Source organism: Leptonychotes weddellii, chromosome 8, assembly GCF_054177405.1.
Source record: "Leptonychotes weddellii isolate Sample4059 chromosome 8, ASM5417740v2, whole genome shotgun sequence".
Taxonomy (NCBI): Eukaryota; Metazoa; Chordata; class Mammalia; order Carnivora; family Phocidae; genus Leptonychotes; species Leptonychotes weddellii.
In genome coordinates, this window is record NC_138376.1 from 96,321,272 (window position 1) to 96,347,289 (window position 26,018).

The 26,018-nt window shown below is 41.7% G+C and overlaps 1 protein-coding gene across 18 annotated transcripts in view; it reads left to right on the forward strand.

Annotated features, from left to right (window-relative positions):
• The window catches only part of NCOA7 (nuclear receptor coactivator 7), a 153,130-nt gene that overhangs the window by 114,636 nt on the left and 12,476 nt on the right, over window positions 1-26,018 (forward strand). For all 18 annotated transcript variants that reach the window (XM_081828947.1, XM_006748027.3, XM_081828948.1 and 15 more), the window contains one exon: window positions 21,176-21,323. In XM_081828947.1, coding sequence (XP_081685073.1) covers window positions 21,176-21,323 — 148 coding nt within the window. The remainder of the gene's footprint in view (window positions 1-21,175; window positions 21,324-26,018) is intronic.

Sequence of the window (26,018 nt, forward strand, 5' to 3'; positions counted from 1 at the left end):
CACGTTGCTGGTGATGTGGACTTACAGGGTCTACCAGAAAAATTACCTGTTACATGTATCACTTTTTCTTTGGGCAGATGTATTGTTTATAATATGAGGAAATTGTGGGTTTTTTCCTATTTTATTATCTTTAATGAAACTGTACACACCAAGGACTCTTCTAGAATAAGTATAGCAATCCCACACATGTAGTTATTATATTACTGTCATTTTTTAACCCAGAAGAAATCTGTAATGTTGAAATACTTCTCTTTGATCTCTTATACGGGTGGTTTTTGTGGGCCTTTAATTTTTTAATTTTTTAATTTTTTTTGAGAGGGGTGGGTTAGGGGCAGAGGGAAAGGTAGAGAATCTCAAGCAGCATGGTGCTCGATCTCAGGACCCTGAGATCATGACCTGAGCTGAAATCAAAAGTCCCACGCTCCACTGACTCAGCCACCCAGGCTCCCCTTGTGGCCTTTTTAGAGTGGGTCACTTTTTGAATTCCATTATATTGTATTTTATGTACTTAGTTTTCTTTCTTAAACTAATGCATTAGCCAAGCATTTTCTGGGAAGTATTATATCTCACTATGTTATTGATGGATTTCTTTGTAGAGATGTTAGGAAATTTTTGTTTTAATTGTTCTTCTATGTGTTTCCCTTTCTACCTACCCTACAGGAAGCCACATTTTAGTTTAAGATTGGGAAAGATGGAGCAGTTCTATAGTTAATTCCCACCTAGAACTCTCAGGTGCAGAGTGAGAAATAAGAGAAGGTTGTTTTTATTTGCAATTTATGAAAATCTTTCGAACTTCAGGCTCAACCAAGTCCTTAAGGAGCTAAGCCGTGGCATGCAGTGCTTTCCTCATTTGTGGATTGAGGAATGATCATTTCTGGATTCCCTTGCTACATCAAATGGAGCAGTTCTACTTGCTTTTCTATTTACTGGATCCCTGCATCCATTGGAGTTTCAGGAGCAGAGTGAGGTCCCCCTAGCAGTGGCTCCCTTTCAAGGTTAAAGTGTCCTCTCATAGACCTTCCGAATGTGGCATGTTATTCTCATTGGAGGTCTCTTTGATTCCTCCAGTGCATCAAAGCTCCTTGTCACAGGAGATTAATATTCTGATGTTGACATAGCTTCACAGATGTGTTTCACTATTCCTCTCTGTTGTTCCTGATATTTTTAAAACATGTTTGTTTTTTCCCCTTTTGTTATTATTACTAAGAAATTAACTCTACCAAAATATTTCCTTCTTCACTTACAACATGCTCTGTGGTTTCCACGGTGCCATCACCAAAAGAACAGTCTACCAAGTGAGAAAGTGGGGAGGGCGGGAGGCAGGGGAAGGAATCATATAGTTGCTATTTATCCTCTTTGTTTGGGTTTTTCCCCCTGCAATCCTTGTTATTTCAATTTTAGATACAAAACTCCCTAACTACCTAATAAGGGTTTTGTTTAACTTGGTCAAAATTGTCAGAAGATGTGACCACTGTGGATCCAGCAAAGCTGGTGATTTCCTCCTACACACCCGTACACAGCTACTTGAGACTTGTGCACATTCACTGAGGATGAGGTGCCTGTCAACTTTAAACCCTCCCTGTCTCCCTTGCAGCTTGCAGAATCATACACTTTTCTTCCTGAGGAGGACAGTAGTCTGCTTGGGAGATTTGCCTTGTCCAGAACCTGGGGCATCCAGGCTCTTCCTCCTCTCACTCTTGGTGTTCATTTAAACTTGAGAACGGTAGATCGTTTCACCTTATATTAATCGTCTAGTACAGGATTTCTCAGCCTTGGCACTATTGACATTTTGAGCTGTTTAATTCTTTGAGGGGATGTCCTTTGCATTATAGGATGTTTAGCAGCATCTGTGGCCTCTACCCATGAGAAGCCAGTCGTACCTCCCCCGTTGTGACAACCAAGAGAGTCTCCAGACATCGCCTGGGGGAGGAAGTTGTCTGAGGGACAAAATAACCTTACACCGAGAACCACTGGTCAAGTATGAGACCATTAGACCGGGCCTATACACCATTCTGAAAGTGATTATGAACCATAATAGCCAAATAATTTAGGGCTTTGACTACTTAAAACTTTTGTTATACTCAGTGGTGTTCACAGTAACTTACTGATCTGCATATACTTTGTTTCCTTTACTCAACCCTAATTTTTTTGCAGAGAATTTCATTAAAATTTTTTAATTTAGTTATTAAACTATAGTTTTAGGTCTATAGAAACAAGACCATTGCTCCTAAAGAAATAATTTATCTGGAAGAAAATCCTAAATTGATAGAATACAACAAACGAGAAGGTCTGTGATATTGACAAGCATGTATTTTTGCCCCTTTACTTTGCACTTTACTTGGAACTTTCTATTGCTCTGGCCGGTGGAATGATGAGTCACAGATTCAGGCAGTGATGGATGAGAATTCCTAGGAATAGTGTGCCTTAGAATGAGATACTTTATCCATTTGAAACATAGTTTCTTAATTTGGAAAATGGGCCATTGTGGAGCATTAAGTAATTAGATCATGTTTGGACACTGAGTGCATTGGACCTGGCAGGTGATGGGCTAGTTCTAGATAAGTAAGATTGGGAGTCTACCTTTAGAAGCTTATTAAAAGCTCTTGAAACGGTTCCTAGTACTTTTTAGAGACTTTATATGATTGTATTTCATAGATTTGGATACTGTTCTATGTGAAAAATGTAATTGTCTTTTTTTCTCAATACTAAGATTATTTCTTTTTTTTTGGAAGAACCAATAATTCCTGTTCATATTGAAACATCTTTTTATCCCCAATTCCTTATGATCTCAATTCGTGAAATGTTTTATAATAATTGATTTCATATTATCCAACTTTTAAAATAAGATGGAAGTAAATGGCAGGAATTATGTAGAATTTGCCAAGTCATGCATAAATGTTAAATCCAAACTGTATTAATTGGTTAGTGTGATTCGTGTAATAAGTAAGGTAATAAGAGAAAGGAAAGGGAGAGCCTGTGGATGTTTTAAAAAATTTTTAAACTTGAAAATAATTATGCTAAGATAATTTTAGCAACACTTGAACGCACAGGTAAGTTGGGGGGAAGCAGAATCTATTTTGCAGTCTGCTTTTTCCTGCACTTAATGTTACACACATTTTCTACATGAAATAGTATGTTATTATATGTATACGAACAACATAGTTAGCACCCCTAATACATTCCCTGAATGATTTAATGATGCTCCTGCTTTTGGATATTAGATGGTTCCAAATTTTTTGCCATTAGAAGCAGTGTTACATTAAACATCTTTATAAAATCCTTTAGGTAGTCTTACCAAGTCAGAGGATATGTTTAAGGCACATGAAAGTGTGTAACAATTTATATACCACCAGCATGAGAAGGACCCTTTTCTCCACATGATGGGAAATCTAAGTCCTATGATTCTTTATCAGTTTGGTAAGGAAGCAAATGCAGCTTTAAAATCATTTTTGTTTTGTTTTAAAGATTTTATTTATTTATTTGACACAGAGAGAGCATAAGCAGGGGTTGCTGCAGAGGCAGAAGGAGAAGCAGGCTCCCCGCTGAGCAGGGAGCCCATTGTAGGGCTCAATCCCGGGACCTTGGATCATGACCCGAGCCGAAGGCAAATGCTTAACCGACTGAGCCACCCAGGTGCCCCTTTAAAATCATTTTTGTTTTGGGCTTCCTGCTCAGCAGGAGTTGGGCTCCCTGCTCAATGGGGGAGTCTGCTTCTCCCTCTCCCTCTGCCCCTCCCACCCCTGATCATGCTCAATCTCTCTCTCTTATCCTCTCTCTCTCTCTCGCAAATGGATGGATAAAATCTTTAAACATAAATAAATAAATAAAATCATTTTGTTTTGGGCGCCTGGGTGGCTCAGATGGTTAAGCGTCTGCCTTCAGCTCAGGTCATGATCCCAGGGTCCTGGGATCGAGTCCCGCATCGGGCTCTCTGCTCCTTGGGAGCCTGCTTCTCCCTCTGCCTCTCTCTCTCTCTCTGTCTCTCATGAATAAATTAAAAAAAAAAAAAAAAGCATAAAAAAAATCATTTTGTTTTAAAGTTGATTGCTTGGTATGTGACATTTGTTTATATAAAGTAAGTTCAATAGTGGCCTGAGGCTTTTTCTTCTGGGTGACTCCTTTAATAATAAAAATTTATTTATACCTTGATATACAAATATATATTTAATAATTATTCTAAAATACCATGTTCTCTAACCAGCTTCTTATTAAGATCAGCAAGCACTTTGATTTTTAGGAACGGTGCCTTTTCTTTAGGTCAGCATTTCCCTCAAAGGTATTCAATGGAAACCCATCCCATGGACAAGTAATAGGTGTTTTGTAGTTAAATATGGTCCATAGTCAGTGTTCATCTCTATCTAGAATAGATTTATGCTCATAGTTGCTATTCTCTTAATAGGTTTTTATAGGAATTTCTTAGTTTAATTTTCTGTTTTCCATTTTTCCTGAAATTGGGATAATAGAATACAGTTGATTTATTTTATCTCTATTTATATTTTAATTCTATGAGATTACTTGGATATTCATATATATAAAGATTTATTTGTATTTAAAGACTTTATGTATATATATACATATATATATATAGACTACATTAGTCTGATTTCTGTCAGTCTTAAAGTCTTTACTATAGTACATAGAATTTGGGATTTATTTCCCCTTTTCACATTTCTAGAAGTAGCAGCCACACATACAAAGACCATATATGTAATCTTTTGGTCATCAAAGCTATTGTATTGTTAGGAGTGACTGGTTGATGGCAGATCCTGGTTAGGATCTTTGAACTATCTGTGTATCTTCTCATTTTCAAACGTGTTCACTCTTAGCTTTGGAATATTTAGAGTGAAGCTTGAAAGCCACCCATACTGAGCTTTTCATGATGTGCCATCTGTCTGAAGTTGTATTCATTTTTAAACCATGAGTCTAAGCTTCTTTGGAGCCTGATAGAATTCTGGTGCCTGAATCACAACTTTATAAAGTGCATCAGATTATTCTGGTTGAACACATACTTTTAAATGATGCTCCATTGATACCTTCATCATCCAAAGCAGGATTGCCACTCTTAAGGGGGGAATATCAAAGAAATTACGAGCTCAACATTCAGTTTCCCCAGCTCTAAGTGAGAGAGGGTTAAGAGGGCAGGCAGAGTGCTCAGTCCATGCCCCCCTTAACCCTTTCCTGGCATAGTACTCTGGATGGTTAGCTCACTTAAAAGTCATGAGAGTTTTGTGAGGCATGTAGTGTTATTCCTCATTTTACAAACGAGGAAAGTGGGACATACTGGTTTTCAACACCTTGCTCAAACTGGCAAATATCAAATCCATTTGATTTCAAATCCCATTCTCCTAAATAGATACTAGAGCAGGCAGCTGAAACTGCCTTAATTATACCCTTTATTTAGGCTGACAAATCACTGAAACAGGGATGGGAGATACTGCAAACATTCAAGGTTTTTTCTTGACGAGTGAGGGAATGAAAATTTGCAGCATCCCCAAATGGATTCATATCCTTGGGCCTTGCCGAAGTGCTCTCCATCTGACTAAATGTGTTTCACTAATTATGAGGAGAGGAAGTGACTGATATTTTATGGATGATACTCCATGGGTGCTCATTAATTGAACTGAGGTGGTCTAATGAGAACATTGTATAGAAATAAAGAGCTTGACTAAAGTGTCCTTTCTTTAATATTAGGTAGTTTAACTTAGTTGCAGGCTGGTTCTAGCATTGGCTTATTATTAGAATGAACTTTTATGTGCTACAGTGGTTATCTGGTCCCAAACAAACAGAACACTACAATATTCCTTGCTCTGAAGCTCGTCTCACAAGATCCAGTTACTTTATTTTACATGACTCTTCCGTGAACACAGTGCTTGAACCTAAACTGTGGCTCCCTATTCTCTAGTTCCTCCCCTTAAAATCTATTTTGTTACCTTATAGCCAAAATACTCTTCTCAAAAGGTCTTTTGATTGTGTCACATTGCCACAAAAAATATCCTAAGCCTTCAGAATTAAAGTCTAAACCCCATGTTCATTTGTTAAAACTCTTTATGTACTCACCTACCTTCCTCACTTTTTCTTCATTTGCCTGACTCTGTGACTTTACTAAGATTGGTCATTTGATGGGTTTTGCCTGCGAGGCCTAGGACCTTTCTAGCTTGGCACCTTTTAAAAATACTGTATTCCTGAACTCGGGTGGTTCCCCTCTCTTCTCTAGCTGTGCAGATCCTTTGTTTCCCAAAATAGTGCCCCCACAATGATCTCTTCCCCAGACTGGCAGTAACCGTCTTTTCTCAACCTACACTTCATGGGTGAACAATCCACAGACACAGAGGCACTGAGGGGGCAGGGGAGGAATTGAAGTCTGGCACCTTTTCCTCTGACAGGAGCAATCTTAGTTTCTAAATTCAGAAATATTGAGGACTAAAGCCTGTGAAGGAGTATGTTCTGTCTCATAGAGATGAAAGCCTATAGAGTTAACAAAGAATCCGTGGCTTAGATGCGTGGGTGCCAAACTTAGCTTTGTAATAAAACCATCTAGGAGCCTTTAAACATAGAGAGTACCCAGGTCCTTCCCTGAACATCCTGCAGCTCCGGATTTGGAATGGAATTCTAGAATCTGGGAGGTGTCCTCCATTTTATGATAAACAAAGGGAGATTATTATGTTCTTATTTTACCCTAACATTCTATAGCATTTGATACCATTGACCATCATCCATTTCTTTGACACCCTCTATCCTTCTATCATTCCTTCCCAGTCTTTCCTTCTTGTTTCCTCATGAAATGTTACCCCTTAAATGACCCTTTCTGTTTCTCACTATATATACAATTGCCTGCACCTAATTAATTCTTTCTTATATGCCAATTGTGTCCAGCTGTCTTCAGTGTAGAACTTTCTATTGAGCCCCAAACACATATATACCGGATAGGTCTCAATATTTGGATCATTCATGGATCAAACAAACTCAAGGCAGATCATACCCTACGCTGGGGTTCTTAGTTCTTCTTTTGTCCCTGCCAGTGTCCCCACAACTCCTGCCTCCTGTTTTCTCCATCACAGTAACTGATACCACCAGCTACGCAGTCCCCAAAGCCAGAATGTGGACAGAATCTTGCTTTTCAGTCATCTTCCCACATTGGTCCGTTACCACATCCAGTTTATTCTATCCACTTACTATCACTAGAATCTCTAGCTCCCATTCTGACCCTTCTGTGGATACCTGGCCATGTTTCAGTGGTAGGAAAGGTGAATCAGACTTATTGACTGGCTTCAATAATAATAAGTGACTAATTAACTGGCTTCCTTGGGATGACCAGCCTTTCTTCCCCATGCCCAGCCCCATTACCCACCTCACGTACATACATTTATTGATTCAAATGTCTCGTCTAAAAAATGTTCCCTGTCTGGTTTAGATGTAAGGTACCCCCACCTCTGTCATAGTACTTCCTACACTGTTCTACAGATGTGGACTACTTGGGGCTTTTGACACTGTGTCTTATATTGTGTCCGAAAAACAGCATAGGATCTAATAAGTAATATACTCCTAAATGTTAATTGGATGGAGGCATGAATAAATTAGCCTATAGTCTCATAGATAAAAATATTTAAATACCTTATTCCTTATAACTAAAATAATGCACAGACTTTATATACTATTTAGAAAAATACAGGAAAGGAAAAAGGAAGAGAAAGCTCAAATTTGTTACACCAAGCTAACTACAATTTATTTTTAGTTTTGTAGACTTTTGGCCTTTTTTCTATGTATCAATTAATGTAATGATAGTATGTGTGTATCTGTCTATATCTGATAATTGTGGGTATGTAAGCTATTATATTGTATTGTTAGGAGTGACTGGTTGATGGCAGATCCTCATCAGGATCTTTTAACTATCTGTGTATCTTCTCATTTTTAAAAGTAAACTGCTTTTACTTAAATGTATCTTTGCCATTATATGTTGAGCATGCATTTAGTTTGCAGCCAGTACTTTTGCAGTAACAAGTAAAAATTATAAAAAAGAAAACTGATTCTCTTATTAAACTAGATTTACAATGGAAAAATGTCCAAATCATAAGGACCATCATGGAGACTAAGCAAAGTGCTCTCAAGAGCATTTTCCTTGGAGAAAAAAGGACAAATTAAAGGAATCAAAAACTAACCTAGTTTTCTAGCATGAAATCTTTAACCATAGTTAGTGCTGCATTTTCTGATCAGAAATCATCTTGCTTTTAGCAGGGTCAGGGCTAAATTGAAATCTTTAATAACTGTCAATGCCAGTAAGACCATAGTGTTAAATAGTCTTTAACTTTAAAGTACTGTACTTTCTAGAACAGTTTAGGCCCTACGTAGCCAAACCAGAGATATTTCAGAATACAAGCCCAGTAATTTTCAAGTATAACACATATCATACTATATTCTTATTGTGATGTTTTCAGGTAAAAGTGTAACTATGAAAGAAAAAAAAAAGTCTCCAAAATAATCCCTAAAGGAATGATCTTTCTTTGTATTTAACACAAGTTTAAGTTCTGGAAAACTGCTGAACAAATATAAGTCATAGGATTATTAGTCACTGATATCAATATTTTTTTTAGTGCTTTAAAATAATGCTTTAAAATGTTGTGAAGTGATACTGCTTCCTCTCATTCTTTTTCTGGTCACCTTACCTTTTGTCTCATTAACTTAAAGTTCTAGAAATTCATCATCACCTTCCAGAAGCACTATTAGGCAGCCACCCTTCAGTAATTTCAGTAACCAGCTTTGGCAAATGTCTTGAGTTAATCAGTGACTCTGTAGCCAGATCCAAGTTCATGAAAAAATAACCCCCTTCATAGGAGCTCTTCACTGTGGTGGCTGTGCTTTCTGCGGGAGGAGTGAAAACAGCACTTCGGAGCGTAGCTCGTGGCCTGTTCCCACTGCAGAATAGTTAATGCCAATGGGTGCTGCGCACACTGTTTGGGAGTAAGTATGCAGAAACAGTAATTATTGCAAGCCTACATGCCTGCAGGAGCCAGATGGAGGAATGGAGGGAGGGAAGCTTGGGGGGCCAGTGTTAATTACCTGCCCTAGGGAACAGCTGCCAAGTACCTGTGTACCTCCGTGCCTCATAGCTGAATGCTGCTATGGGGGGACGTGAGCCTGGTGTTGCTTGATCTTCCCATCTTTTTCAAAAGAAGTTGAAATATGGATTATGTGTGTCAAATCTCCCCAATTTTTAAGTATTAGCCACTGTTTAATTAACAAAAAAAAGTACAGATGCTGAGTCCAAGGCTGTGTATGGGCTGCCAGCCTATTCAATGCTCCAGGATTGATATTAATAGGAACTTCTAGTTTTTACTTATTTGTAAGTGATCCTTATTATAACTGTAGTTATTGTTATGATCAATGATTCTCAAAAGAACTGTCCTATTATTTTTGATGAACCAGGACAAAGAAGCATATTTAGTTGGTATTTTATAAATAAATTTTCTTTTTATAAACACACTAAGACCTTTTAACAATGGGCATTACAGCAGGGCATTACTAACCGTTGGTTTCATTTAAAGTTGTAGAATATTGAATCTGAAAGGGACCTTACAGGGCAAAGAAAATGACCTTATTCATATAAGGACCTTGGGTCAGGCCACTGAGGTGGGTTTTAAGAGGTGGTAGTTTTCTAGGAACAACCTCTGGGGTCCAGAGTGCTTTGCCTTGTTGGGCTTCTGTGGCTGTATTCAGAATGGAGCCTGGGGATGTTTTAGATTGAAGTGCACTGGAATATCTTTAATTTATAATCAACAATACAACGAATGGTGGGACTGCATATACATATATTTCCTTACTCCCTGGGTCACATTCTTATTCTCTTCATCTCTTTCCTTGTCTTACTGTTTCCCATTCTCTGTGCCATAATGTACTCTAAAGTATGCTTCTAATATAATAGCTGTTAAATTGTTTGATGGTTCCTGCTTATAATTTTTAAATCATGTGGATGGTTGGGGGTTATATCTTGCTGTGTGTAGCCCCAATTTCTTTTCCTAACAGTGAAGTGACCCTTGATAAGACAAGAATGCCTAACTGCTTCGGGGTCATTTTGGTCCAGTTTGTTGGTGTATATGGTAGCAAGATTTTAGATAATCACATGGAAGAGACTTTGTAAAAGGTCTGTCTGAAGGTAGATAGAACTTCCTTATACATTTAATGCTCCAGACACCTATATGAGGAGCTAGGTTTTCTTACCTTCTTCATTTTAGAAGCTCAGAGAGATTAAGGAACTTTCCCAAAGCCCCCAGCTAGTAACAAATGGGACCAGTTCAGGTCTTTACCTTAGACATGTGTGCTTTTTCACTTTACCTCACAACTATATTAAAAAAAGAAAAGAAGACTAAAGAAAAAAGGTAACAGTAAACAAAATCCCACCGTAGCTAATTTTGAGAAAATAGATTGTAATTGTGCCTAAAGCCCATATACTTAAAGTATGAATAGTAATGTTTTATTCCAAGCATCAACTCAGATTTTTCATCAGGTTTTTTTTTTTTTTTAAGATTTTATTTATTTATTCATGAGAGACAGAGAGAGAGACAGAGGCAGAGGGAGAAGCAGGCTCCCCGCGGAGCAGGGAGCCCGGATGCGGGACTCGATCCCAGGACCCTGGGATCATGACCTGAGCCGAAGGCAGACGCTTAACCGATTGAGCCACCCAGGCGTCCCTTTTCATCAGGTTTTATATCCCTCAACCCTACAGGTTTTTTTTAAGATTGATTGATTTATTTTAGAGGTGGGGGAGAGCAGACGGAGTGAGAGAGAGAGACACACACAAGCAGACTCCCTGCTGAGCATGGAGTCCGATGCAGGCTCAGTCTCACGACCCTGAGATCATGATCTGAGCCAAAACCAGGAGTCTGATGCTTAACCGACTGAGACACCCAGATGCTCCTCAACCCTACGGTTTTGTCCATGGGGCTAACCATAAAGAAAAGGGTGAAGCATATTCATTGAGACCATGAACTGACCTGAGGTTGATCCCGGGTCCACCCCTAAACTACTCTGTGGTGTTGGTCAAGGTAATCTGTGTAAGCGTTGCTCTTCTTCCATTAAACAGAAATGATACCTATAGTGGGTACCTCCTGGTGTTATTATGAGGAAAAAATGAACTTGACCATGCACTTGATGAAAGTTATCTGTGCTGCTCCTATTGCTGTTCCTTTTCTTAACGCTTTGTTGCCCCTGAGGTAAGGCCCTTCACAAACTGGTATCATTGACCTTCTTAGGATTTCTCTTCCATAGAGGACAACTTTATCTGCTAAACAGGGATTTGTAACTTGAATATGATGTCTCCTTTGGGGTGGATCCCTAAAACAGCCTTGTGTTGACAATAAAGACCTTTGAAGTTTATGAAGAAATCTGATTAAGCCCACATTGGTAATTAGAAACCCTAAACAAGGGGTGCCTGGGTGGCTCAGTTGGTTGAGCGACTGCCTTCGGCTCGGGTCATGATCCTGGAGTCCCGGGATCGAGTCCCACATCGGGCTCCCTGCTCAGCGGGGAGTCTGCTTCTCCCTCTGACCCTCCTCCCTCTCACTCTCTCTGTCTCAAATAAATAAATAAAATCTTTAAAAAAAAAAAAAAAAGAAACCCTAAACAAAGCCCGAGCGCCAGGTGTTGGTCTCGACTGTTGCAGGATGGGTTGGCCCTAGTTTGGTGCCTGGAGGAGTATGTATGGCGAGCTGCTCCCCGTGTCCGCTGCCACGTGTGGGGATGTGGCCTTGATCAGCTCTTGGCTGGATCACTGGCGTAGCCTTTGTTCTGGTACAGCCTTTGTTTCTAGTCCTGTCTTTCCCTGCCCTTCTGTACTTGGCTCCACAGCGATCTTTCTAAACCGGAGACCTGGCCAGGCCGCTTCCTGCGAAAGCCCTGGCTGGTGTGTCCACAGTGCTCACGGTGGTGCTTCACTCGTTCACCCACTTCCTCCCCAGTGTCCCCATATCTGCGTGCCGTCTGTACGACTGTTTACTTAATAGTTGTCTTTAGAGGACTTCTATCCATTTTTATTTACTTAGCCAATCTTAAGTAAATACGTAGCTATTAAAATAAGGTCCTCTGTGTACCCTCTGACGTCACTAGCGCCGTCCCTGCTACACTTTGGGAAACAGCAGCGGCAGGATAAGGTCCAAGCAGTTTATCTTGTGCTCAGGACTCTCTGTGACCCACCCGGTGACACAGCCCCTCTGGCTCTTTCTTTCTCCTTTCCTGCCATCCTGTGAGGCAAAGACTTAGTCTTGCTCTTTCATTGCACCCCTCAGGAATTCCCACTCTGCACACCTCCCAGCTCAGATGCCCACTGGCTTCTGTCGCTGTGTTGTTGGAACTGTGTCTGGACTTTTTGTTTGCTTCCTTCTACCTGAGCGCTCTAGGGCAGGGCCTGGGTCCCCTGCATCTCAGTGGCCCTGTCCTCATCACAGAACCCTCTGGCAGAGGGCGCCAGTGACCCAACTGCATTGCCCTTCTTTCTCTCGACCGTGTCCACTCTGCCCTCCTTTTCTAGCATCGCCCTGCTCTTGCGTGCCGTGTCTTTTCGCACATGTTCCCTGCGGGAGAATGCCATTTCCTCCCGTCCTCCTGTAACTGCCTCTTTCCCCTCCCTCAACAGGCAGAGTAAGTAACTATGAGCCCTGGCTTCCCTGACCCCAGCCTGAGATGATTCTCCTCCAGGCTTACCCTTGTTGTCACCCTTCTTAAAAAAGAAAAAATAAATAATAATAAAGAAAAGAGGCATGAGAATGGATGTTGGAGCCAAGGTACAAGAGCATATTGCTGGAACAAAGAGCACATTTTGGAGATGGGCACAAAACCAAGCTCTCAGGCATCCCCAAGGAATTTGAATTTACCCTAAAACCTCCAGGGAGACATTGGAAGGATTTTACACAGCTGGGTGAAAGTGATCAGATTTGCATTTTGCAAGATCACTTCTGCCTTCCTGTTGTCTCTTCTTGGCTTCCTTCCAGGACCACTTCTGCTGTTTCCTCCTTACTGCTAGCTTTCCCAAGACCCAGCGCTTGACCTCATTCCCTGCTCACGTGTTTACCACACCCACTGCTTCAGGACAACCGCCAGTGTGCCAGTAATGACTGGCACCTGGGTTGGCTGGGCCGGAGGTATCCTGAGACAGCTGAGGCCAGAGAAACCAGTGACTCATCAGAAACAGGGTGAGTTACTGAGTGGGTTTCAAAAAACCATCAACAGGCTTTCAGAAGTCAAGACAAATGATGCCTGAGATTCCGTCGAGTTTGACAATAGGTCACTTGTAAGAAAATCAGTTTCACTGAAGTAAGGAGGGGAGGGAACAAAGTTAAAAACTCTGCCTCCATCCAGATAGTGTCTGAGGCAGGTTTAACAACGGGCATATGCTAAAAGGTTAATACAATCAGAATGGAAGAATTCAGGAATGAAAAGAAGTTGGAAGATACACTAACCCAAATGTTAACAGTATGTTCTGAAGGGAAGATGAGGTATGGGAAGGGAGCTTTAGGGAGAAACAAAATCCAGAGGCTTTTATGTTTAAGGATAGGGAAATGCAAGTGGGTCCGTGGATTAAGATGAAGGGAATAAAGGCATGGAGAGGTGGGGTGGAAATAATGGAGGAAATTTCACCAAGCATTAGGACTGTCGAAAATACAGACAGGAGGGTTAAAATGGGTAAAAGAAAAGTTCCTTCTTCCAAAGAGAAGGATGCCAAGAGGGACAGTGAAGAGGAGTACATTATTAGAATGGTACAATGGAGAATGTTCAGAGAGGAAGGCGGGTAGGAGAGAGCTTGCAAAAGCAGAGGTCTGGAATAGCCACTGCTAGGAGTAGTAAAGGAAGTGAGTTAGAGGTGAGTAGGGAGCCCCATGAGGGAGGGTGTTCTTAGCTGATGTTAGGTGCCTTTGATTTGTAGTGATCCTTAAGCACAAATAAGAAAACCCAGCAACATCCATCATCCCAAGGGAGTAGAAGTCCGCAAGATGATTATTTCTGTGAGGTGTTCGGAAGGGCAGGTGTAGTAGGAGGATCAAAGGTGGACCTCTAGGGGGCGACAGTGAGGTTGAGATGGAAAGATTGGCCTGAAGTGTGTGAATCCAGGAGGGGCTCATGGCTGGGGAAAGAGGGGGAGTGGGGGTCAAGGTGAGAGTAGAGGTGGTACAGGAAGGAGGAAGGGATGGGTGAAGGGGAGGCAGAAGGACAAGGAGGGGACTTTGAGGCCTGTTTCCAGAGGGTAGGGTTGACTTCTGGGAACTAATGACCAGGAAAACCCAGTTAGCCAAAAAGAACCATTCCAAGAATTAGGTTAAATAAACTTAAATAAACTTACAGTCATTCTAATCTAGAAGGAAAAAAGATGAAGTCATATCCTCTTCCTTGCTCCCCCCAGTTAAACAGTTAAATAAAGGCTGGAGAATTGTGCAGAAGTGGAGCTGGAAAGGGGGACGTCGATTCCTTCCATTCGGTCTCCAGAGGCCTAAGAGTTAAGTAATCAGATTGGTTCCAAATGAACTTTAATTTTCTCTTGTGAAACAGGCCATTTTAATTGTTCATTCCTTTTGGTTTCCCGTCAGAGGACAGTATGAGGACTTGGTCTACGTGAGAGAAGGAGATTTTATGTGGGAGGCTATTGTTGAGGGAAGTAATCGGGGTGTGCTCGTGCTCTGAATATCTGAGAGAAGAGACATGAACATTTCCCATCAGGATGCCCTGTTTGTGGACCATACTTTTGAGGTTTCTCATCTCAACTTACCTGAGGCTTCCCAAGGTTGGGGGGACTTTGTTGGCGGCAGAGGTAGAGCTTCCCACCTGAGACAGGAGGGAGGCCATTCGGGGCTTCTGTCTTGCATGTTGCAGCCAGTGGAAAACCATTCCCAGAGGCATGGCTGAGGTGAAGCGGCTGCCCTGTGATGTTGCCCAAGCATGGAGCACAGTCTTGGCAGTGCTGTGAGCCTACTGATGGCAGGTGGAGGAGGAGGAAGAGCAGGTGGGCAGCATGTGCCTTAAGGGCCACGTAGGGCATCTAAGTAGTATCTTCGTTAATGAAACCCAAAGCCAAGGAAGTAGTTGCCCTATACTCTGAGACCTCTGACTGTGGACAGGTACAAAAATACACCGTCCTCCTTGGAGTTCAGCATTCATAAAAGAAGAGGCAGTCAGCTTAGATGGGCTGGAATATTTCCAGAGATGGGGTGTTTGGGCACATCATTCAATTTGCTGAGCCTCAAACTGGGCATAGTAATACTTGCCTCTTAGAGTTACTGTACCATTGAAGGTCCTCAAAATGGGGAAGCACATCTTTTCTTTTTAGGGTCACTGATATAGTTCATCAGCATTGCTTAAAACATAAGGTCGCTTCTGTGTTTAATATTAAAAATGTTTACGACTCTGACCCTCTTTTCTGTGATATTTTGAAAATACCTCTTTCCTCCTTTCTCGTTACTTCTTTCTACGGCTGGTCCAAGACGCCCAGGGCTTACCCAGGTTAAAGGGCCAGCTCTGGCTGCTCTTGACACGTGGCTGCTGCAGAATCGGACAGTTGCTCTGGCAACAAACAAATCCAGAGGCTCAATTCACCACCCCCTGGAAACCCAGCAGTTCCAAGGGAAGAGGTTGGGGAGAAGAGGCGCTCTTACCAAGTCACCCCAGATTCCTGCCCCAGGCTGAGATATTTCTTCTAGAAAGAATGGCACTGGCAGGCAAGAATGCTTTATGCTAAAACTGACCTTGTTGCCCTCCGCCCCAACTTGTTACAGCTCCTGAGAAACTCACACATACACATATGACGTATGTAGCCATTCCCTCCCATGGTATGCCCAGAGTGGCAGATAGTTTGGTCTAAGTTTTACCAACAGCACATTCTGTCCAAATGGACCTGCTCCTAAAATAATCATGGCATTCGTATGGATCCCAGGTCATCAATCTAGACCATTCCCTCTACTACCTTGAAGAGTTTCTTTTCAAGAAGGGTAGGGTGAGGATAGGGGTATTGTCCTCTCCTATGGGTTTATCTCTGTTAAGACCACCTTAATTAATCAAAGGTGCTCTAATAATCTTGAAAATCTCTTCAAAAGAGAGGGTATTAGGCACAGGATTCCTCCTTCCTAGGAAATCCTTTGGACCTTATACAGATCTTCCCTCTCTCCCACCTTCTAACCCATCCACCCTCCCAATGGGTTGTACGCACAAGTTGTCTTCATCAAGTAAGGCATGTCTAGTTATATCTCCCTCCAGAATAATAAATCCTACTTATCTTACATCCACATAATAAAAAGGACTGCTTAAATGGTCTCCTCAAGCAACTTAATGTCTTCATCACCGAAAAGAGAAGTAACTGGCAATTGCTAGGTTACGGTCTCTCCTTAAAATCTTTATTGACTTGCAGTTTGCACAATTTATATTTTCTTCTAATGTCCAAGGAGGAATGAAAATTTTTTTTTTTTTAAGATTTTATTTACTTATTAGGATACGAGCAGGGTGAGGAGGAGCATCAGGGAAAGGGAGAAGCAGACTCCCTGCTGAGCAGGGAGCCCAACACTGGGCTCAATCCCAAGACCCTGGGATCATGACCTGAGCCAAAGGCAGATGCTTAACCAGCTGAGCCACCCAGGTGCCCCTAATGTAAAATCTGTACCACATTCCTCATTCCCTTATAGTCTTGCACAGGGTTATGTGTCAGCATGAGCTTTTAGGATTTCTTGGGATGCTTCTTCAATGTTCATGCTTACACAGTGACTTTCCCTATGAGGGTAAACTATTAGAGAATACATGAGCAGTCCTTCATGGAAAGTAAGTGCAAAAAGTGATAAAAATGTGTCTAGTGTCATAACCAGGAAGTGAACTGGGGAACGATTTAGAAATCAAGGTGGAATAAGGGGAGGGCTTTGTAGGTGGTTGAAAGAACCCTGGTTGTCACCTCAGAAGATCTGGTCCTGGCTGTGAGGCTGATAGTAGACTTCACAGCCCCATTCCCTTATATCTAAGGAGAGTTAGCTGAATTAAATGATACCCAGTATCCCCAACAGCTCTCATATTCCTGAGGGTAATCTCCATGAGGGCAGGGTCACTGGCACATAGTGGGTGCACAGGGAGTGTTGTTGAAGGAGACAATGCCCTCTGGCTAGAGACCTCCGGAAGCACACCTGAAGTTGAATGAGTTGAGTTGACTCATTGCTGTAAGGGAAAACGCATACCATGGGACCACGGGCCATCTCAGAATGAGGGTGCTAGAAAGGAGGTATAGGATTTAGATTTGTGTTAGGTGATACAGGGAAGGACTTAAGGAAGTGGGAATTTGTTCTAGATTAGATGCTATCAGGAAGCAGAGGTCATGCTATGATTGGGTATAAGTCTTATCCGAGAGGAACTAGACTAGAGAGGTTAATGCTATAATAAGTAAAGAAGCATAGTCATTCATACTAGCCAAATTGGAAGGATGTTTGGTCATTTTTGTGGCTGGACAATGTTCATGTTTTTGTTTGCATTCAGATATGACATAGACCTCAGAGTGGTCTTGTTTTTGTCACCATTCATCATAGTCATAGAGCAGTCTTGTCTAATGCTGAAGTTTTGTGAAGTTGTTTAGGTTCAACAGGAGAATACAAGGGCCTAGCTGTGAGTGCCAGGCTAGCTCCAGGTGTCAGGGACTGCTTTTCTCTTTCTCACAGGTAAGTTTGCTAGCAAACAATTAGGAAGTCATTTTATTCAATGTGGATATGCGCATAGTAAATGTCTTCTTTTCCAAGAGTTAGAGTGAAGCATGTTTGGTTCTCTATTACAAAGTACAGTTAAGATGGACTAAATCTTAAGTGTTAGAAAACTGAAAGAGTTAGAATTGTATACTTATCAAGCCTCTCTGGAGTGGTGATTAATTTTTTCTAAGTTAATTTTTAATGGGAAATTTTATGCTACATGGTAAAAATACTTCAGATTCAAGGAAGGCAACAATGATATCATTCCTAAAAAGGGCAAATGGTTTTTATATAGCAAAGTGATAAGGGAAATACTCCTCTAACAGCACAGTCCCCCTTCTGGGAATATATCCTACAACTGTACCTGTGCACATGTGAAGTGACTCACATACGAAGTTATTCACAGCAGTGTTTGTAACAGCACAATCTTGGAAACAACCCAAGTGTCCATCTATAGAGGATGATTACATAAGCTCTGGTATAGCCACGGGGTAAAGTACTGGTAGCTGCAAAAGAAAGAATGATGAAACCATTTACATACTGATGTGGAAAGATACCTAGGATATATTGTTAAATGAAGAAAGCAAGATAGAGAATAGTACTATCTTTTGTAGAAATGGAAGACAAAAAGAATATATATTTATATTTATTTATATAACACTACAAAAATATACAGGAAATGAATAAAGTGGTCACCTATAAGGGAAAAGGATGGGCACAGGATTTGGTGGACAGGGATGTGAGTGAGAGGAAACTTCTTATTATTTACTTTTTAACATATAATTTTAATGTTTGAATCATAAAAGTGTCCTGCCTACTCCAAAAATAAAAATAACTTGAAGATATATATGATGTAAAACATGTCATTCTTCCATCCCATTCCATTCCCCAGAGGTAACCATTTTGATCGGTTTCTTATATAACCTTTCAGAAGAGTCCATTGTACTAGTCAAGGATCTCCAGAGAAACAGAACCAAAATGATATGTGTATGTAAATATACATAGACAGATTTGCTTTAAGGAATTTGGCTTACATTTGTGGGAGTTGGCCAGTCTGCAATCTGCTGGGGAGGCTGGCAGGCTAGAGACCCAGGGAGATTTTGATAATGTAATCTCAGGTCTGAAGGCTATCTAGAGACAGAATTCCTTCTTGCTTTAAGGAAGACCTCAGTCTTTTTCTCTTAAGGCCTTCAACTGATTGCACAAGGCCCATCCACATTATGGAGGGTAATCTGCTTTACTGAAAGTCTGTTGATTTAAATGTTAATCACATCTAAAAAAAACACCTTCAGAGCAACATCTAGACTAGTGTTTGACCAAAAAATGGCTAAGTTGTTGTCATATAAAATTAACCATCACACCCATGCACAGTTATATCTATATCTGATTTTTTTTTTTTTTTTAAGATTTTATTTGACAGAGAGAGACACAGCGAGAGAGGGAACACAAGCAGGGGGAGCGGGAGAGGGAGGAGCAAGGAGCCCCATGTGGGGCTCGATCCCAGGACCCTGGAATCATGACCTGAGCCGAAGGCAGACGCTTAACGACTGAGCCACCCAGGCGCCCCTATATCTGATTTTTTTTTAAATAGAAATGGTAACATATCTTACACACTGATACACACCTTATCTTGGATCCAGCTCTCCACGTTTTGAAGGAGTAGGAGTAATCTCCAAGGAAATAACACTTCTCAAGTATATGAAAATTGATAATCCTATATTATGAAAGATATGATTAATATAAAAGGGAAACGAGGGATTTGAAACACACTTCATAGTGGCTCATGTTCACATTCTGTAAAAGTTCCCACAAACTGACAAGGAAAACACTGACTACAAAGTCACAAGGAGCCCATTCATGAAAGAAAAGCTGCAGCAGGAAGAAAACATGCGAAAATTGTTCAGCGCACACTCAAAGAAATGTAACATGAGTCAGGTAAAACTTAAATATATATTAAACTCTTTTTTTAAAAAAGAGTAAGCAAGAGTGTTAAGAAGCTCTAATGCAAACTGCAGGGCTGGTGTCAGAGTAAAGGAGTTAGCCTTTCAAAAGCAACCTGGCAGGATGAATCACAAGCTATAAAATCCTGCCCTTTGGCCCAGTAATCCCTTTTCTGGGAACTAATCTCAAGGAAATAATTCAAAAGATGGTGAAAGGCATAGACCCTGAGGATGTTCACTGTAACATTTGTACAATTGAAGAAATGGGAACAAGCTAAATATCCTGAGGACACAGGAATCCAAGCTATTCATGACTATTACTTTCATGAAATTAGCCATTAAGAATCAGTACAAAGACTAGCAACATGGCAGAGGTGCATAATTTAATGGTACATATCACAAACGATTATCTCTTGGCCCTCATGACAATGAAAATTGTATACATATGGACAAGAACAGATAGGAATATAGAAACCTAAAAACCTTTTGATCCATTGGGATTTCAGAATTGTGGGGGACATTTCTTTTTTGTTTTAGTTCTGTTAATATTTGTCTTCATCCATTTGGGCTGCTATACCAGAATACCGTAGACTGAGTGGCTTGCTTATAAACAACAGAGATGTATTCCTCACAGTTCTAAAGGCTGGGAAGTCCAAGATCAAGGTCCTGGCAGATTTGTCTGGCAAAGGCCCACTTCCTTGTTCAGAGATGACTGTCCTTTTACTGTGTCACATGGTGAAAACGGATTCTTTTATATGGGCACTAATCCCAGTAATGAGGGTTCATGACCTAAGCACTTCCCAAAGGTCCTTCGTTGAAATACCATCACATTTGTGGTGAGGTTTCAACATACGAACTTTGGGGGGGGTACAAACATTCAAGCTCTGTAGCAATATTGTTATAATATTTTTTACCTAATTATAACTTTTTAAAATGAGCAATAATCTTGGAAATTAGCCATCTCTCTATTGATTAAGTCTGGAGAGATGCTACAGTACTTTTAGATGTTAAATATGTATGAGAGAACAGAGAAATAGGAAGCAAACCGCATTCCCATATCAATAAGATTAGGTCTCTTCCTAATATTAAAACAACAACCAGTATTATTTACTTTGTAGTTATTAAAGGTGTTCTGTTGAACAGTGCTTCAACTACATAAAACCCCATTGAAGTATTGTTTATCCTGTCCAACTAAAGGACCAGATCAATTTTTTTTTTCCCATTGAATACAAGTGCTCAATAAATGAAGACCCAATGAGGAATATATATTTGGTGTAAATACTTCATTGTGTTTTTCAATTTTATGTCCCATCTCTTGATCTTTCCCTCAGACTGAAAGACAGGTTCTCAGTGTCTGTGGACTTCTGCTTTCACTTTTTGACTTATTTTCCAGATTTGGACTACACTGGTAGAGACCGTCTTCACAGTGGGAAATTAGTAAGATGGATTTGCCAAGCAGGGAAAAGATGGTTGTGAGCGCTCAAGTCCTTACCTGTGCCTGCCAGGAAAGTGGATTTGGTGTTTAACTCCTATGACGAACGTGTTTTTCAGGGTGGATCACTTGTACACGTTCTTTGTTCAGTGGTCTCCTGACGTCTATGGGAAAGATGCCAAAGAGCAAGGCTTTGTGGTGGTAGAAAAGGAAGAACTGAATATGATCGACAACTTCTTCAGTGAGCCAACCACCAAGAGCTGGGAGGTGAGCACTCAAGAGGGGCTAGACTGTCATGGTCCTTAAGTTACAACATGTAATTAAAATCTTCTTGGGTCCAGATACCACGAACTTCTTGGCTGGCAAGAAGTTAGATTTCCTGTGCACTTTTGAAGTTATCAGGGAAAATAACTTTATTCCTCTGTCTGAGCTAGTTATATGTGTCAGATAAATGCCGCACTGCCAGGTCATTTCGCTTTTTCTTTTAAAAACTGCCAATGGGTCCCCTTTATGTACAGGATGAAGTTCAAGCTCCTTAATGTGGCCTGAAAAGCCCTTCATAATATTTTTGAGCACTTACCAAGCCCTTCCCATGTCAGGGGCACAATGGATGAGATAAGCAGAATTTAGTATGGATGAATCATTACAGTATAATTGAGATAATTGCCATTGTAGGTGAAGTGCCAAGTGCTATAGGAGCATGGAGCCAGGCCCCTGAATGGAGCCAGGGGGATCAGGGAGAGCTGCCCAGAAGGAGTGATCTGAACAAAGATCAGAAGGGGGAGTTTGGGCAGTTGGGGTGGAATGGGACATGGGACATGTTCTGGCCAGAGGAAAGTCTGTGCAGGGGACTGACCCAGGGGAGAAACAGAGTGGGGCATTTGATAGACTAACAGAAGTTCAATGTGGCTGGACCATAGGGCGCAAAGCTGAAGGAGGGGCAAGAAACGAAGCAGGGAAAGGAAGCAAGGATACATCACGAAGGACCTATGAGCCATATGTATCTTCCTAAGGGCAGTGGGAAGGCATTGAACTGTTTTGAGTCTGGAGAAGTATACACGCATATGCATCTCAGACAGCTCTTTGTTGCTGGCAGATGTTCAAGGATTGGAGTTGGACAACACTTGAGTCTCGAAGACACATTTAGGAGGTGCTTTTGGTCATCAGTGTTGAGAGATAATGGTTGCTGAGAGAGTGGCAGTGGGGAAGGAGAAAATTGAGTGCTTTTGAAAGATAATTAGAAGGTGGAATATACAGGATTTTGTGAGTAATTATTATATGTGGAAAGTAAGGAACATGTCAAGATTGATTTCTTGGTTTTCAGAGTGGGAACTGGAGGGTAGTGGTACCTGCCCTTCACTGAGATAGGAGAATAGCGAGAGTATTAGATTCAGTAGAAAATGCTCTGCATTCTAGTTTTAATCTAAATTTGAGGTGTCTGTGGAATGTCCAAGAGACAGCTGAGAATAAAACTTAGGAGAAAGATCTGAAGATACGCTTTTGGAAATCATTAGCAAAGTTGAAGTTATGAATGTAGATGAGGTCATCGTAGGAGAGTGTGTACAGTGGGAAGGGAATGGGGCTCAGAACAGAACTCTTAAGGACACTGCATTAAAGGGGCCAAAGGCAGTAGAGACTACAAAGGTGATTGAGAAGCAGCAGCCAGGAGAGGAGGTAAAACAAAAGTAGAGTCATGTCTTAGAAGCCAAGGGAAGAGAATGTTTCAAGAGGGGGTAATGGTCAGAATGACTTACGTTGCAGAGGACTCAGAAGATAAGAACTGAGGTATGTTTTCTGGATTTAAAACCGAGGTGGTAGTTGGTGACTTTGACAAAAGCAGTTTCATTAAAGTGGTAAGTTCAAAATTTAGATTCCAGGGGTTCAAAGAATGAATGGGAGGTAAGTAAGTGGAGCTAATAGAGGTGGGCAAACAACTCAGATTTGGTTCTGGAGAGTAGAAATGAGATGGTAAGCTGGAAGAAGTGAGGTGGAGAATGCTTTTCCTCTCATGAGAGAGACTTTAACCTTTTGGATGAGGTCAGCAGGAACGCCAGAGTAGAAGGTATAGAAGATAAGGGCATGAGGAAGGAAATGACTGGAAGAGCAAATCTCTGAGCAAGGGCAGGGAATGTGGGGGTAGGGATAGGACTGGTCTTAGGTGGCTGGGTAGTAGAAAAGAAAAAAGTGTGTGCAAATAAAATGCAGCTTCAGTGGTGGTAAATTGTGGCGTTTTTCATCCAGTGGTTTCCTTGCAGTGGAAGGAGGGGCATCTCCTGAAGTGAAGGAGGAGTTAGAGGAATATGGAGAAGGTAGGAAATAGCAGTTACGGAGGCTAGGAAAAACGCTAACTGAAGACTGTCGTGGGTTTTGTCTGTTTTTGAGGGCCACTGGACTTTTCTAGTGGCCCCAGGCTTCAGTGAGGGGTGATTTTCTCCAGCACTCCCGGCCTGGTTTTAGATTCAAGTGGGCAGTGGGATCCTTCCAAGGCTGGAACCTTGCCAGTTTGGGATGAGCAAGGGTAATAAGCCTGCCCCTTAGGTCTGATCCTTTCTGGAATACCAGATCCTTTTATACGTGTGCTTGGACTCACGCTTCCTTTTTTTTTTTTTTTTAAGATTTTGTTTATTTATTTGACAGAGAGACAGCGAGAGAGGGAACACAAACGGGGAGTGGGAAAGGGAGAAGCAGGCTTCCCGCCGAGCAGGGAGCCCAATGTGGGGCTCTATCCCAGGACCCTGGGATCATGACCTGAGCCGAAGGCAGACGCTTAACGACTGAGCCACCCAGGTGCCCCCTCACTCTTCCTTTTTTGTCACTCCCTCGTGGCCTGACTGTGTAGCGGGCACACACGCAGCTCTCTCTGGCAAACTCCTGCCATCCTTCAAGGACCCGCTCATTTGTCACAGCTGTGGCGCTCTCAGTCCGTTCCCCCTCCTGTCCTCCCACAGCTCATCGTTCATAGCTCTCTCGTGTCCTGCCCAACAGTTTACTTGTTTACGTGTCTCCCCACAGTTCACAACGCTTCTTGTTTGAAACCACTGTTTGAAGATACTTAAGCCTATGAGGCTCTTCCTCCCTCGGCTTTTTCTGTCAAATCTGGTTTTTTTTTTTTCTGGTTTTTGCTCCTGTCTCTGGCCAGTCTTTCCAAGTCGGCTTCGCTGGTTCCTTTTCTCATGCTGTTCCCTAGGAGTTTGTCCTTGGCCCCCTTCTCATCTGTTACATCTTCCTTGGATGAGCTCATCAACTCTTGTGGCTTGTGCTGCTGACCGCCCCCATCTGCCCCCACCACATACCTCCTTCCGCCAGCTGCTACTCTAGAGCTCATAGCTGCCCCATGGGCACTGCTGGAAGTGTCCATGAGGCAGAGGTGGTGTGATACAGGTATTCTGGCCAAGGCACCCAGGAATAGCAAGTCCTGTCCTTACCTCATCAGCTGTCCTCAAGAGGCCCCCACAGATGAAGCAAAGCGAGGAAATGTACATTTTCTTACTGAGACTGTGGTCTCTTGCTCCAATATGGAGTTCCAGAGAGAAGGGTTAGACTGCCTGGGGGACTTAATCCTTGCCTGATGAGGCCTGAATATCTTGAGCCAGAGCAGCCCCCTTTAAGGGCTATTCTGCCTCTCTCCACTAATCCCATCCTTGAATCTCAGCTCTTGACAACCCCGGCAGTGTGGGGGAGGGGGTGGCCACACTTAGCAGCACCAGGGGAAAAGGAGCTACAGAGGTACACAGGGAGAGAAAGGTCTGCTCGATGATCTGGTATGGGCCTGGGCAGTCGGCCCCAGGCCTTCTCAGACTGAGGAGAATGAAAGAGAGGGCAAATTCCTCTAGAGAATACTCTCTAGATCTGTAGTGGAAGAGGAAGAAAAAAAGAAGGGATAGAGAAGGAGGAAGAAATTAGTTGGCCTATTCCAAGCTCCTTGTGCTTGTGGATAACTGGAGAGACAGGTGGCTGGACTGGTCAGGCCACCTTATCTCTGTTTTCTTGCCATATGGCAGAGAGTCCAAAAGTGCAGTGAGTAGAAGAATGCCGGCCACGATCCCTCCCATGCAGGAGCAAGCTCGCCTGCTAGCATTACCCTAAAGCCAAGCCACTGTAATGGCACTGCGCCTCCTTTATGGGTGGGGAAGGGCATCTTCACTGCCCCCAAAGCTAGCAGGTGTCTGATCTTCAGCATGTCCAAAAAAAAAAATGAATCTTGCCCCCAAACTTGCTTCTTCTCACATATTCCTATCTTAATTAGTGGTGTCCCAAGCTAGAAACCTACATATCATCCTAGCTTCTTTTCCTTAATCATATCTAGTCAGAGTCTTATTGATTGTGATTTTACATGGTACAGGGACCTCTACTTCCCTCCACCAAGCCTGCCCCAGTCAGCCTATCTTCACCCTTCACTTGGACTTCCAAGGGCACCTCCAGTCTCAACGCAACCACCAGGCCATTCTCCCATACATAGTCTTTCTAAATAAGCTTTATTTCCTAATTTTACATAAGGAACACCTGCTTATTGTAGGAAATTTGGAAACTACAGAAAAGTACAATGCGGAACGTTTAAAAATAATATGTGACCACACTTAACACTTTTGTACATTTTATTCAATTCCTTTTTTTCTCTTATTTTAGGATGTTATCTCAGGGGAGAGGGGTAGGGAGTCTTGCTTTTTATTTTTGTAAAATGCAATCATGCTTTATGTATAGGTTTGTATCTGGCTTTTCTCACCTAACATCTTGTGAGAATTGGATCATCTTAAAGATTTTTAAGCCTCATTTTAATGGGTTGCATAATATTTAAAATCTCAATTATAAGTTATTTAACATTTCCTGATTTTTAGGAATCATTGTGTTCAAGTTTTTCACAAGGATGAGATAATCTGCAACTCTTACTATTCTCTTAGTTTCCTAGAAGTGACGTTAGTTGATATAGGGGTACTAACTTTTTTAAGACTCCTGTTTTTTATA